Source organism: Ambystoma mexicanum, chromosome 12 (assembly GCF_040938575.1).
Source record: "Ambystoma mexicanum isolate Mex_15411 chromosome 12, UKY_AmexF1_1, whole genome shotgun sequence".
Taxonomy (NCBI): domain Eukaryota; kingdom Metazoa; phylum Chordata; class Amphibia; order Caudata; family Ambystomatidae; genus Ambystoma; species Ambystoma mexicanum.
The window spans coordinates 612,444,041-612,458,835 of NC_090936.1; the positions used below are offsets into that span (position 1 = coordinate 612,444,041).

At 45.7% G+C, this 14,795-nt stretch overlaps 1 protein-coding gene across 7 annotated transcripts in view; it reads left to right on the plus strand.

Annotated features, from left to right (window-relative positions):
• CTNND1 (catenin delta 1) overlaps positions 1–14,795 on the plus strand; it is a 478,107-nt gene that overhangs the window by 378,493 nt on the left and 84,819 nt on the right. For 6 of the 7 annotated variants that reach the window (XM_069629030.1, XM_069629031.1, XM_069629032.1 and 3 more), the window contains 2 exons: positions 1,571–1,588; positions 2,791–2,859. In XM_069629030.1, the coding sequence (XP_069485131.1) occupies positions 1,571–1,588; positions 2,791–2,859 (87 nt within the window). The remainder of the gene's footprint in view (positions 1–1,570; positions 1,589–2,790; positions 2,860–14,795) is intronic. The other variant, XM_069629033.1, reaches the window with a different exon arrangement.

Consider the following 14,795-nt stretch of genomic DNA (forward strand, 5'->3'; position numbering starts at 1 on the left):
GGGACAGTTTTCCTACAGCCCCCTCTCGTTTTGTGAAGCCCTTAATTGGACTTTAGAAAACTGGCCCGAACAAAGACTAAACAAAGTGAGGGTGTAGGTGCAGAGGTGGCTGGGATTCCCGCCTCATCCCCTGGACATTTTTTGCAATAATTGGTTAAAATTGTGCGTTTTCAGTGCACTTGAAGTGAGGAGTTGGGTAAAGCCAATTATGTGTGGACAAGCATGAAAATATCCAATAGATGCCAAATCACCAACAGTACACAGCGGTTTCAACACTTTTACAGGATGCAATTGCCCTCTGTACATTGCAGAGTGAGGCGTTTGGGGCCCCCAACTTTCAAGGGGCAAGCCATCCACGGCTGCCAAAGTTGCATGAGGGTTCTAGGTAAAACATTCTACTGGGGTGGGGAAGGCAAGATGTAAAGGGATTTTGGCTGGTCCTAGTCTGGAGGGAGGCAGCTTCTCTTCAGGTTTGTTTCTGACGGCCAATATAGGAAGTGGGTGAACACTGGTTGCAAAGGTCTTGGTGGAGGTAGCAATTAAGGTAATGTGGCTGCCAAATCCCCCTATGGTGGAAGGGAATGGGGTTAATGGGTGGTAAGTGGCTTCAATCAACATGGAGGACCCTCAAAGGAGTGGAAAGTGTAGCTGTCTTTACCTGCCAAGCTCAGTGATTGGCAGAGTTTGGGGGTAGTGGGGAGTGGGTGATGGGGCTTTGGTTTCTCTAGCTTCCGTTTGCTTACGGCTAGCATGCTTGGTTTGGTGGGTACACACCTGGGTTGTTTTTATGGGAAAGGACCATGTCATTTTTCCCCTACTAACTTTCATCATTCAATACGTGTTTGTAGTTTCTCATGCCAGCTTGCAACATGTGAGCTCATGTCTGGGATCGTGTGTAGAATCTGGGCATGTGTGATCCGATGTAGTAACCCTGATTATTTTGTTTTTGCTTCCTGTCCATGACCTGACACCTTTGTTTGGGGGTAACCTCTGATAACCTTTTTTTTTTTTTCTCTACGCCCATTTTGGTGTTTCCTCCAATTTCCCACTCCTCCATGCTCACCTTTTCATTTACCCCATCCCCCACATCTCACTTGCTTCTCTCCGCTGAAATTTTCTTCTTACCTAATCAATTTCTACTGTGCTTGCTCAAATGTCTTCCACAATCTCCTTGTCATGTTTCCTATCCATCTTTGCCTCTGCTTTTTTCTCACTTGCCTGCTTTATCCCCTTTTGCCATAAATCTTGCCTTCTCTTCCTGCCTCCTCTTTGTGCTCATTGTGCCTTCCTCTGTCCTTCTCATTTGTACTCCTTTATCCCTTTTTTGGGGGCGATTTTTCTTTCCACACTTGTCTGCTTTTTTTTTTTTACACATCTCCTTACCTACCGGCTCGTTTCAACCCTCCTTGCTTCGCTCTGCTTCATTGCTCCCCTCAATGACCCTTCTATCTTTCTCAACTTACTCTACTTTCACTCTTCCTTAATTATTCACTGTTCCCTTTGTACCTGCATTCTCCAATTCACTAATTTCACCCAACTTTTCTCTTCTGTGCTTGTGCCGCTTTCCCAGACGAGTGGTTTTCCAAAGGTGAGTGGGACTCTTGCTTGCATCCTTGCATGCTTTGTTGCATTTGTCCCTCCATTGGTTGTTTGTTATATAGAAACCTCACCCCCCCACCCCCATAGTCTCGCCTCATCTCATAGCCCTACCTTCATGTTAACTGCCCCTCCATCTCTTAATCGCTGCACCACTTGCTAACTGACATAGCTTAAATGGTAAAACTCCCTGTCAAAAGTGAAACCATCTCCCAGTATACTGTGGGACTGGTTCCTATAAAGGTTCCTATAAATCCATTACTTCAGAGGATTAATCATCTAAAGATCTGCCTTCTGTAACATTTTGACCAATCTAAAAATCCCATGAATGATATATAGCTGTGGCGTGATTAGTAGGTGGAGGCATTCCTAGTATAAAATATACTCCCGATGTCTGCGACCGATCTGTGACCAGCTTGCCTGAGTAGTCATTGAGTAAAGTAGGAGCTGAAAATGACTACTGGACATGTCTACTAAGCAAACATGTTTGCAGGCACTTCAAGTACATTTGTGTTCTTGCTCTTCATGGGACTTCAGGCATTCGAGATGTGAATTCTGGGGAGCAATGTTTGGTGTACTGGGGGAAAGGGTGGGATGGCTAATTAAATCACTTTCCTCTACAACCCCAAATTGGGTAGTTGTCAAACTGCTCTGCCCTATTCTGGAATAATGAGCATATCCTGAGCATAATTCGGTTATATTTTCTGGGATTAATATAGCACAACTAGATATCATAAGAAAATGGTGACTACAGACTTATCAGATTGTAGTTCCTGCCCTCTGTACAAAAGACCATTCAGTCTTTGTGCCAGCCTCACTATTGCACCTGTGTTTGACATAGCACTTTTCAATCACTGGGCAGATTACTCATCTGGCCTTCAGAACTGGGTGGACTACTCCCGATGAGGTCTTAAAAGTGGTTTGCTTCGAGAACCCCACATCCTTTTTCCTGCTGGTTCTACTGCTTCCTGTACATCGCAACATTCATTTTGAAACAATCCCCCTCCCAAAACATTGCAGAATCGTTTTGACCCATAAAGCGTCCATTTACCATACTCTGGACCCCTTCGGTTTTACCCTCTGTTTGCTGCACTAACAACCATTGCTCTTGACAGCCATGAGACTAATGCTGTGTGTGAGAAGGGAAGTGCAGGATAATTCTACATACTTCAAATATGTTTTTTCTTTTTAAAGGCAAAAAACCTGTTGAAGATCCAGCAGCAGATGTGGTGGACTTTCCCAAGAGGGCAACACCGGCAAGAGGTAAACTGCTTGCACATAAATGTGCCTGTGTGCATAGCCACACATCGCAAGCTCCTTCCATTCGAAACTTGAGAATAGCTCCAGCTTATGGACTGTTAGTAAAAGGAGAGTAAATATAACATTGAACCAATTGTTGCTCTGCTTGACATTTTGATGGCTTTTGGAATCTCAACTTATTGTTGATGACGGGGAAACTTGTACTGAAGTCTCACAAAGCTGCAACTAGAATTTCATGTGCTGCCCTACTTGGCCCACATGGCTGGCAGGGCACTGGCAAAGTAACCTATTTTGCGCCAGGTTTTGTCACCCACCCTGAAATTCTAGCATCAACAGTCTACCGTGTACTGCGTTGGTAGCCATCTATTCATTGAACAGCAGCAAAGGAACAGTGGTTTACATAAGTTGCTGCCTTCTCAGTGACCCTGGAGGGCGATTTAGAAAAGGTTGCTATTCTAGCTTTTATTCTGTTAATCGGTTGCGCCCTAGGACTTACAAAGACAGACAACCACCAATCGCCTTTACTCGCACGCAACTGAGCCCAACTGACCCAAAGAAAACTTTGAAATACCTCACTTGACATTCTCTTCGCTGCTCATGCACTCCAACATTCGATTCCAACCCGGTTTGCCATCAGGACAGCCCACGGAATTGTACGTGCTGTGACATAGACCTTTTGTTTGTGGTTGTTCTTTGTAGGTTTTACTGTGAGGAATGGCTTTGGAAATTGGCTTCAGAGGCCTATAAGGGCTCTCAAGCACAAAAAGGCTGCTTAAAGTTAGAAGAGGTGCTCCCACACCTCTTCTGAGAATGAACACAAACAACCTGCTCTTTGTAGGTGCCTACTCAGGAGGGTCTACAACTGTTTTTCCTGGTTGTCTTCCATAGAAGACTGATTTGTATAGGAGTATGAAATGCACCGATATGCTAGGCAATGCTCCTCTGACCAAGAGTACCAACTGCAACTGTAGACACGTGTCCTTTATTTGAATGGTATTAGGTTCTGACTGGATAAGTCTCCAGACACCGGTGTGTGGGTATGTTGGTGTGCGCCCCCTTTTTACAAATGCCTAGTTTGAGAATGTTCAGTTTTTTAATAAAAATCTCTGTATAAGAAAAAGGAAGAGATGCAACGCTACACTTGCACATAGGCAAACATCATAAAATTGAACACTGCAACTGCAAAGTAGAAAAACTTTCCAAGCGGATCATAAAAGTTCAGTAGAAGGTCTTTCTTAGAATGGAAAAATTACAGGTAAATAAAATGCTTTTCCTGTCTAGGCAAGAGTTTGGGAAAAGAGCAAGGGAGACAACTTGTGGGGATTTGGGCAGACTTTTGAGGGGTGTTACCTTCTGAAAAAGCATCCAAATAGCAATTTCTAAAGTTATAGTTGCTGATAATCCACACAAGACCCTTGGTGAAAGAGGGGACCAAGAGATGAAGATTCAAATGAAGAAAGGATTCTCCAGCAATACTGCAGAGGTGAGGGAACGATGGACATGGTCCAAAAAGCAACTCTGCAGCAGTTTATTTTTCGGTAGCCAGAAACTCAGTGTACATTGTTTGGTGACTACTGTAGGTTCCAGTGATGACGTGCAGGAGAGACATCAAGACCTGTGGGGAAGAACAGTAGAGGATTTGGTGGGTCGAAGGTCTGAGCCGGCAGAGCTGAAAGGCTAAGCTGTTGGCGGTAATCTACGATGCAGCTCCCCTTCACCCCAGCCATTGTCTTCAAGCACACAATTCTATTTTTGAGGGTGGGGTAATCTTGCGAAGACCCAAGGGAAGAACTATTTACGATTTGCTTGCGCAGTCGCACAGTTACGAGCCACGGAAAGAGGGACCAGGAGTTGCGTTGGGCAATGTGGTTGCAGAACAAATGGCAGCACAGTACCTTCCTAGTTGGGATTGGGGGGGGACTGGGCACTAGCCTGATGTTCTGGGATGTAGGAACTCTGGTCCCAATGGCATGAAGAGTAGTCTTTAGGTTCCTGGCAGTGAAGGTGCTCCCACTTCTGGCAAAGCATGTACAGTCCGGAGCTTCATGGCTACTAGGCTTTGGGGCAGTGTACAGATGCTGCCACCAAACCAGAGGGGAGTATCACATGTTCCTTGTGGCCTTTTTGGGGAGGCAGAGCTTTGTATGATTCTGTGGAGCATCAAAGGATGCTGGTGCAGAGCTTCATCCTCTAAATCTCCTTAACAGTAGGTCCTCTGGGGGAGTGGGGGAGGCTGAGAGAGAAGGGGCTTTAAAGACGGTCTTGACATTATAAAGCCACTTTCACCAGGGTGCTGATCACCAGAGACCTTTGAATGGGTGTAGTTAAAGTAGCCAGTGAAGCGTTTTAGGCCAAGAGGTATTTGGGAGATTTATCAATAAGCTGCTTAATCCCTTCTTCTAGTGAGACCCCAAGCACTTTTTGCTGGATTTCTGGACCTTTTTTCTTTCTATTCTGAATAAGGGGACCCCTTTTCACCCCTCATACATTCTTATTTGCTCTCACTTTTCAAACTGTTCTGTGTTTTATCTTTTTGTATTGAGTCTCCTTTCCTCCATATCTCTTTAAAGGCACCTGTGTTTAACTTTTGCAGCACACAGCACCCAATCTGCAGTGTTGCAGGAACACTTTTGGTTCTCTTTTGAGATTCTTTTACGGTCCTTAAACTACTGTTTTTAAGGATAGAGGGATACTTTTTATCCTTCCTAAAATGTATCCTATGAGATTAGCGCCCACACCTTATGTGGAGTGCTAAGGGGATACCTAGTATTCCCCTACTCTCTGCTCCTGGGACTTTCTCGTCCGAGGCAACCCTACAGTTATGGCTGGTGGATGTGGTCTAACAACTATTGTGACACTTTCTTGCTGCAGACTTTCTTCAGTCTTGGTTTTGTACAGTAGGGTCACCTATGTTCTAACATGGTGGCTCCTTTCTTTTTTCGACATTTCTCGTGTGGCTGTCCTTTGTCAGCCCTTCTTCCATTCTGAGAGGGGGGGGGGGGGTCTGTGTGTGTTTTGCCTCAGGCAGGAACCCTTGTGTCCCTGCCCAGGCTCCAGTGTGCCTGTGAAGGTAGGAAGCGGGAGAGGAGTTCAACATTCCCCTGCCCTTTGTCTGTTAGAGTGCCTGAATGGAAAATGCTGAGTTTGCAGAGGAGTGAGTGGGAAATCTGAATATAAGTTGAGGTTGCAGAGGTACAAGGCAAGTCGACCACTGGAACAGAAGTTCTGAAGCTGAAGACGACCAGACACACCTGCAGATTCTTGCAGTAACTGAAGCAACCACCACCACTGCTGTCCTGACCGTTTTTTATCGACGGAGGAATTCCAAAGAGGACTTCTCCTTCCCTTTGGCTGATGGGACCAACCAGCCCCAAGACTAACTACAAATTGTGCCATCTCCTGAGATGCTGCGACCTTCCAGGGCTGCAAGCTGCGAATACCGGGAGATCTCTGACCCAAAAAACCTGGGGGTCCTGATAAACAACAGTCTTACTCTAGAGCAACAAGTAAACTCTACTGAAATGCGTCTTTCTCATGCGAGTGGCAAAAAAGATCCAACTGTTCCTGTCATTGGCCAACAAAACAATCGCCATCATCGCTCTTGTCAAGTCCAGAGTAGGTTACGCCAATGGCCTATACCTGGGTATGCTTGATCGACTCCTAAAACTACAACGCACACAAAATGCGGCAGACGGATTGCTTCTCACACTACCTCGAACAGAACATATCACATCTGCGCTAAAAGAACTACATTGGCTGCCAATAAAACAACAAATAAAATTCAAAACCATGTTCATCGCGCACAGAGCAATACACAAACGAGGCTCTGAGCGACAATTTACACCTATGGCAACCAACAAGAATGCTCATATCAAGCAACGACATCCGCCTGGAACCGAAACCGTACAATAAAAAAAACTCAGGATCTTTTGCTCACCAGGCACCGAAAACTTGGAACGACCTACCAAAGAACATGGCAACACAAGAAACCACCTACTATTTAGGAAACTGCTAAAATCCTGGCTCTTCACTTCGTAACTAGAAGACCGCCCACTCGGACACACACACAACTAAAACAATGATGAATGAAGAGACCCATCTAGATTCCCACCAAGTGATCAAAAAATAGAATCTAAGGAAGACGCCTGACTACCGCCCTGTGGCTGACCAGCTCTTTATTTGGGCTGCTGACGTCGCCATTCCGAATTGAGGCCTGGAACTTGGGGATCCTCAGCCTGTGCTACAAGACTTATCTCTGCGAAATTCTGTGATCCTAGCATCAAGGGGCATAGGAGGGAAAGTCAGACCGTGACAAGTGAGCCCCTTTGCATCCCTGTGTCCTGATGGGCCCTGGATAGTTTTGCTGCATTCTTCTACAGTTGTTGCACCAGCATCAGACGCAGACCGGAGTGCTGCTCGAACCTGCAACCCCTGAGGATCCAGGGCTGTGGCTGACGGCAGAAAAAGCGACCTTGAACATCTGCTAAATCTCATAAAGAATCAGAGTACAGGCGATGAGTTATAGTGATACTTGCCTGCCCCCTATACTCCCCCAAAACGTTTCCAATACTTTGGCATTGCCATAGCTTGTTCAGCACTCCAAAAGTCGAACACGTTAGTTAGATGAACTTGTCTCCTGACACTTGTAACTGTTCACTGGACCCCAGAGACCCTACTTTCATGTTTTCCAGCTTCACAAGCTATGTGGAATCTTTGCTGAACTTGAGGCCCCAGACAATTTAGGGTTGGACTTTTAAAGTTAGGGATGATTCTCTTTGGACTTGTAGTGGTAATACTAATCTGTAATTTCTTTTCAGGGGTTTGATATGTATTTTGCCCCACACCAATAATTGTGTTTGTATGTAAAACATTTTGAGATTTGTGTTCTTTGAACAAAGTAAAATGATTCGTGCCAGAATTGACTGTAGTCCATTTTGCCACAAATCGCTTTTTACTTCGGCCAAACAAAATTTTGCCTTGTACCAATCACCCCCACCCCCCTCCCCTACTTAACTGTTTGCTCCCTGCCGCCGTTAAGGAGAATTCTCATTTCTGTGCCAATTCTCTTCAACCTTAGAGACCCCCAGCTCTTTTGCTGGACTTTAGGACTACATTTTAATCCGCGAGTGGGACCTTTTCTCACTCGTGTGTTTAATCTGATTTGGATTACGTGTTTCCTTTGTTTTTGGAGTCTGACGAACTCCATAGGCATCTATTTTTTTGTATGGTGACGCACTGCACCTTCAGTGCAGTGGCAGAGAAATCCTTTAGATTTCTCGTAAGGTTTAAACCCGTTTTTCTTGTGTGAACTACTGGTCCCAAGAATAGTAAAGTGAAATTGACTTTCCCTTTCTCTTTGTAGGTCCATCACACCCCATTTTATGTAGAGTGCTGGGGGGGGGGTTACCTCGTAGCCCCTTACCTACCTACTTGTGTAACATTTCTTGTTACCCTCACTACTTTAAATCACTGGTAACGGTGGTTTAAGGTTCCTACCATTGTGCTTTTCTGCCGCAGGCTGAATCCTCAGCTGCAGTGTAGCACCCTGTTGGGGAGAATTCTCAGAAATGTGCTAATACCCTCCACCTTAGAGACCCCCAGCAACTTTGCTGGATTTTGAGGACTTGGTTTTTTTACCTGGAGAGAGTGAGACCCTCTTTTCCCACTCTCTCATGTTTTTTAATGTGATTTCTGAACTTTGTTTCTTTTGATTATGCAACCTGACAAACTCCATAGGCATCTTTTACATTGTCACACTGCACCTTCAGTGCAGTGGCACAGGGAAGTCTTTCAGATTTTCCAAGGTTGAAATACCTTCTCTGGGTTAAACTGTTTCCCAGAGCAGTAAAGTGAAATTGACTTTATTTACATTTGTAATGTTCTAGACCCAGCACACCCATCTTACAATAGGGTGCTGGAGGGGTTACCTAGTGTCACCTTTGTCTAGCTTCTCATGTAACATTTTTGTTACTCTTTCCTCACTGAATGGCTGTTGGCAGTGGTTTACTTTTAACTACTGTGGTGTGCATTTACCGCAGGCTGCATTTGAGGCTGCAGCAAAGCACCCAAGGGTGCCATTTTTGTCAAAATGTCCCGGGCTTCTTTTTTTGCCATTTCTTTGTGGAAAGGTCCTTCTTGAAATGTACTCTGCGCGCCAGACCAGGTTTGGTCCCTTTGTTTGCTTTGCCTTTGGTGGGAATCATGAGTGAAGCCCACCTCTGGCTTTGGGGTGGGCAGGAAGTGAGGGAGGTGCCTGAAACTCCCTGTGCTTCGTCTCCTAGGAGATCCAAATGGACTCTGTAGTGATTGCCCGGCTGACTGTCCGCCAAGGACAGCCACCCTGCTGGGTGAGTGACAGCTAGGCTGCAATGAAAGGGAGAGAACTGAATAAAAGGCAAGGCTTTTGGCTTGCAAGGCAGAGTCGACCACTGGACAAAGGAACCAAAGAAGAACTTGAAGAGGACGCCTGCTGCAACTACTGGACCGTTGGTTTGCCCGGTGAAACCCTGCTGCTGTCCTGAAACTCTAAATTCGTATCCACTGAGTAGCCCCTGCAAGGACGACATCTCCCCTTGAGTTGGTGGGACCAAGCAACTCCAAATTAAGCCACCTGGACATTCCCTCAGAGCTGGTTGACTTTCTACAAAGTTGCTGCTGGAAACCGAAATGCGAAGGAGAGGAACACCAGATTGTGTTGCTTTTTAAGCTGCCCAAGAGCTCCAGGAAGTTTCTCCGGACTCCCAGGAAGCAGGACTGACTGAGCCTGAGCCCCCTCAACAGAGTGCGGGACTCCAGAAGCAAGAAAGCCCATCTCGACAGCCAGGAACTGCAATGTTGCTATTTGCGGTAGATATAGACGCAAGCAGCTGAAACACCGAACAGCCACTCGTTTGAAGATTGCCGGTTGCGAGCGGTGACTGTCCCATTGCAGTGCAGGAGTTCCCAGAAGTCCTCCCTCTTGTCCCCACAACTGAGGCCCATCAACCGTAAGATCTGCAGAGCTGCTCAGGAACAGAAGTAGTCTGCTGCACTTTTTCTTCAATCCAAAGGTACTGTAAAAGTCTGAGAGAACTTGCCTCTTGCTGTAGAGTTGCTTACATCTTCTACTACTCGCAAGTCTAACAGCTTGTGACCTTACATTGATTCTTCTTTTTCTTCCAAGACTTCTAAAACATTATGCAAAGATTTTTCTTTCTTACCTGCAAGAAGTGATTCAGCTCATATAAACTTTTGCCCATTGACTTTGGCTTAGCCTGTTCCACTGAATGAGTCTTATTGGGGGATCTGAAAGTATTTGCCTGATTAAGAATAGTTGTAGTCTCTTGTGTGTTCTAATAACCGTTTCCTTTGACTTATTCTTAAATGACTCTTAATGCAACAGTGATATAATGATGGCCCCAGCACCCTAGCTATTGAAGTCAATTGAGGGTGTAGGTTGTGTCTGTGGGCCATCCCAAAAGGGTACTCACTGATTAAGAAATATTAAGACTGTATTTTGTGAAGTATATTTGAGTGTTACGGTTATATTGCTCCTTTCTGAAGAAGGCTTACTGACAGATTAATAATTGTTTATGCAAGAAACCTTGAGTAAGTGTTTATTTGGATACTTGTCACTGTGAATCTCTCTAACTCCCCTACAGCTCACATTGACCCCTCTTGAGATGAGCCTGGCTGCTCAACACGCTAACCAAAACTGTGTAGTACAAGCTTTTACCAAAGGTTGGGTTTCCCATTACCTGTAGTCGGGGTTGTAGTGTTCCCAAAGCGTACTGCATACAATTGTGCCATACACACCCATGGGTGACCATTTGGTAAAATGGCCCTGGTCGTCTTTTTTAGCCATTTTCTGTTTGTGAGGTCTTTCTTGGGTTTTACTCTGTGCGCCAAGCCAGGCTTGAGCCCTTTGTTAATTTTGCCTTTGACAGGCTTCAGTCCTGAAACCCGCCTCTGGCTCCTGTGCCTGAAAGGGCAGGAAGTGAGGGAGGTTCCTGAAACTTTCCTGTCCTTTGTCTCTAGGAATGCCTGAATGCACCCAGTCCTGATTGGCTGGCTGGCTGGCTGGCCGGCCGGCCTCAGGACAGCCACTCTGCTGTGTGATTGACAGCCTAGGCTTTTCATGAATGGGAGAAACAGGCTTAAAAGATGAGGGTTTTAGGACTAGAGGCAGTTGACCATTGGGAAGAACACCAACGAAGAAACAGTGAACAAAGCTTCCTGCATCCTCCTGGACCTTTGAATTGCCCCGTGAAGCCCTGCTGCTTTGCTGAAACTAATTTTTCTGATCGACAAGAGAAGCTCCGGAAGGGATAACTTCTTCCCTTTGGTTAGTGGGACCAACTAACCCCTCGACTTACTCCACTGAACCATCTTCCCCGACTGGCTGTACTACTTTGCTGCTGCAGGAACCGAGTGCCAGCGGTCGAGAAATCTGTAGTAGAGTGCAACGTCTGCAATCCGACCAGTAGCTCCAGGAGTCTCTTACGGACCCTTCAGAAGCAGGACGACCAGAGCTCTGATCTCCTCACCAGAGTGCAGAACCCAAGGAGTGAAGGAAGCCCAACCAGTATCTGAAATCCGCAGTGGTGCTGTATACTGCATGCTAAAACCGCAAAGTGCTGCTGATCCAAAAAGCCTGTAGCTGCTGCCGACCTCCGAATTGCTGCTGCAGTTGTCCTCCAGATGTCCTCCCTCTTGTCCCCACGACTGAGGCTCAGAAACCCAGGATCTGCCTCGCTGCAACAGGACAGAAGCCAGCTGGACCACTCTTCTTCAAACCAGAGGTTCTGTTTAGACTTGTGGTACTTACCTCAGTGTCTTCCTTTGCTCTGCTCAGTTGAGACTTGCAGTAGCTACTTTTGTTGATTTCAGCCTAGCCTCCACAAGTGTAACAGCTTGTGACCCTACAGTGATTTTTCTACATCAAACTCTCTCACTTTGTGCAAGACTTTTTACTAACTACTAAGGGCCTCCGCTCCATAGACTGTGCTCCAGTTGACTGTGGCTGTCCTGCATCCCTAAACTCTTCTAGTCCATTTACTTTTGTATTTTTTGAGGTGGTAACTTGGTTTTAGACTGTTATTGCTGGGAAAGGTTTTATCTGGACTAGATTGGAAGATTTAAGTATACTCGCATGCCGTGAGAGCCTGTTTAACCGTTTCCCTTCCTCTAAACCTTCCTTTCTGCAACCTCAATCTGCAAAGTACTAGTGATATATAAATGCCATTACTGTCCTTGTGAGTGAAGTCGCCTGTGTGTGTAGGAAGTGTGTAAAAGGCATCTCAAAGTAGTATCTACTAAACTTTTGCTGATTCTGTAAAAGTATTTTTAAGTATATTTGATTATTACATAAAGAATGTTAAAAACTGTTAAACAAATAACTATAACTGAAACTTTGAGTGTTACTTGGCTACTTGGATCTGTGAATTTCATTGCTACAGCTCTACAGCTCACAATTACCCCCTCTTGAGATGAGCCTGGCTGCTCAGTCACACTATCAACATGTGTAGTACAGGCCTATACCAAAAGGGTGGTTATCTAATACCAAGAGGAAAAGTGTTTACTCTCACGGGAAGTGTACTATAATATCGCCCACAAAACTACATTTCCATGTCTGCATTTTTCTGACTAATGGAAATGCTGATTTACTGTGACTCTTCAGTTGCTCGTGTTTCCCGTCAAATTTAAACTGCTGCGTCTCCTCTGGCATATTGATTCTTTGTTTTCATATTAATGTCGTTTCACACAAGCGGTCGGTTGAGTTCTCTAACAATGCAGGGTTTTTCATTTTTATTTCCTTCCTTTCCACTAATTCCTTCTCGTTCCGCTTTATCCTTCATTTTTTATATTTAATCACTCCTTGTCACGTTTGGGCATTAAATGGTTTTCATGTAATTAAGTCCTTTCATTCAGTTTGTGGGTTGATTATATGAACAATGTGGTTGGGCTGCCTACACATTACACTATATGTAATGGCGATTTCATTTTTATTGTTTACCCCCACCAACAATTAAATAAGGAATGCAATTTTGTATTCATGTAAACACTGATACATTAGTGGTAATGCATTTCATTTTTATTCCTTATTTTTGGCTATCAACTAAATAATGAATATCATTTCCACTATGCTCATGTAGACCTGTATACACTTGTTCATACAAATTATACTTTACATTAAAACTCTTATCACCCTCATATGAATGGTATCTTTCACAATTTCTATTTCCACAATGTCAATAGTATTGTTTGTAAATATATTGTATTGTTCCTGGCATTCCCAGTGTGATTCTCTTCATTTGCCGTCATAGTTTACACAATCTGTCACTGCGTCGTCGTGAATGTTGTTGATATTTTAAAAGGCGACATGTTCGGCGTTGCCGTGATGACGTAGATTTCTCACACGGTGTTACTACATCAATTTTTGCCTAACACCCTAAAACGCCTAAATCCAGCAGCAGCTCCGAGCCCCGTTTACCAACTTGGGACTTCTGAGTCAGATTGACAGTGTTCAGCCTGCTTCATATTGCTACAGGACCTGTGCTGCTGCTTATGGCACTCTATGAACTTAAAACCACTACCTGCTTCTTTGTGCTGCTTAGACACCAAATCGACACAGTGAAGTGTATGGCTGTCACAACTCCACACCCAGCTTGCAACTGTGAAAGCACCAGATTCCACCAAACAATAGGATTGTCAAACTTGCCTGTTGCAAGCCCCGACTCGACGCAGCAGATGGAACAAGTTACTTACCTGTAACTGTTGTTCTCCAGCATGGGTCTGGCATGGATTCACATGCTCATGAATATTCCCCGTCGTCAGGCTGGGAATCCTCGGTAAAGAAAAAACCAGTATCAGTTTCGTTTCTGATCTGTCTTTCGTAGTAATAACCAATCACTGGTCTCTGCGTCATACTGACCACAGCCAATGACTGCCCTCTACCTAAGCACCGCCTCTGGCAGCCATCTTCAGATTTGGAAGCACGTGAAGTGGCAGTATGACCAAGTGAAGAGCCGCAGAGGGGTAGGCGGGAGGGTTCGCATGTGAATCCATGCCAGACCCATGCTGGAGAACAACAGTTACAGGTAAGTAACTTGTTCCTTCTCCAGCATGGGGTCTGGCATGGATTCACATGCTCATGAATAAAGAATACATAGCAGTACACACATGCACAACCACGGGAGGTGGCAAAGGCTCAACATTAAGCATCACATCAACTCAACATTAAGCATCTTACCTCCTCACCAGGCTCACCTCAGGCGAACAGGTTGCGCAGCACTGCTTGGCCGACCCTGGACTCCTCCCTGGAATCCCGGTCGACGCAGTAGAATTTCGTGAAGGTGTGCGTCGACCTCCACGTAGCAGCCCTGCATATGTCCAGCAGGGGCACACCAGATAGGAACGCCGTGGTAGCTGCGATCGCTCTGGTGGAATGGGCTCTCGGACGGCCAGGCAGCGGTCGGTTTGCCAACCGGTGACAGTACATGATACAGCCGGAGAGCCATCTGGAGATGGAAGCCTTCGAGAGAGCCTTCCCCTGATTGACAGGTCCAAAGTTCACAAAGAGTTGTGACGTCTTCCGAAAACCTTTCGTGCGGTCCACGTAGAACTTCAGCGCTCTAGCTACATCCAGCGAGTGCAAAGTCCTCTCAGCCGGCGACGAAGGCGACGGGAAGAACACAGGTAACACCAAGGGTTCGTTGAGATGAAAGTCCGACGGTACCTTGGGCATGAAGGAGGGGTGCGTCCTGAGCACTACCCTCGTGTCGTGGAAAGTCAAGTACGGGGCCTTGCAGGAAAGGGCCTGGATCTCTCCCACTCGTCGTGCGGAGGTGATGGCCACGAGAAAAGCTGTTTTCCACGATAGAAACTTCAACGGGGCCGAGTGCAGAGGCTCGAACGGAGGTCCCATGAGTTTGGTCAGCACCACGTTGAGCTCCCACGCC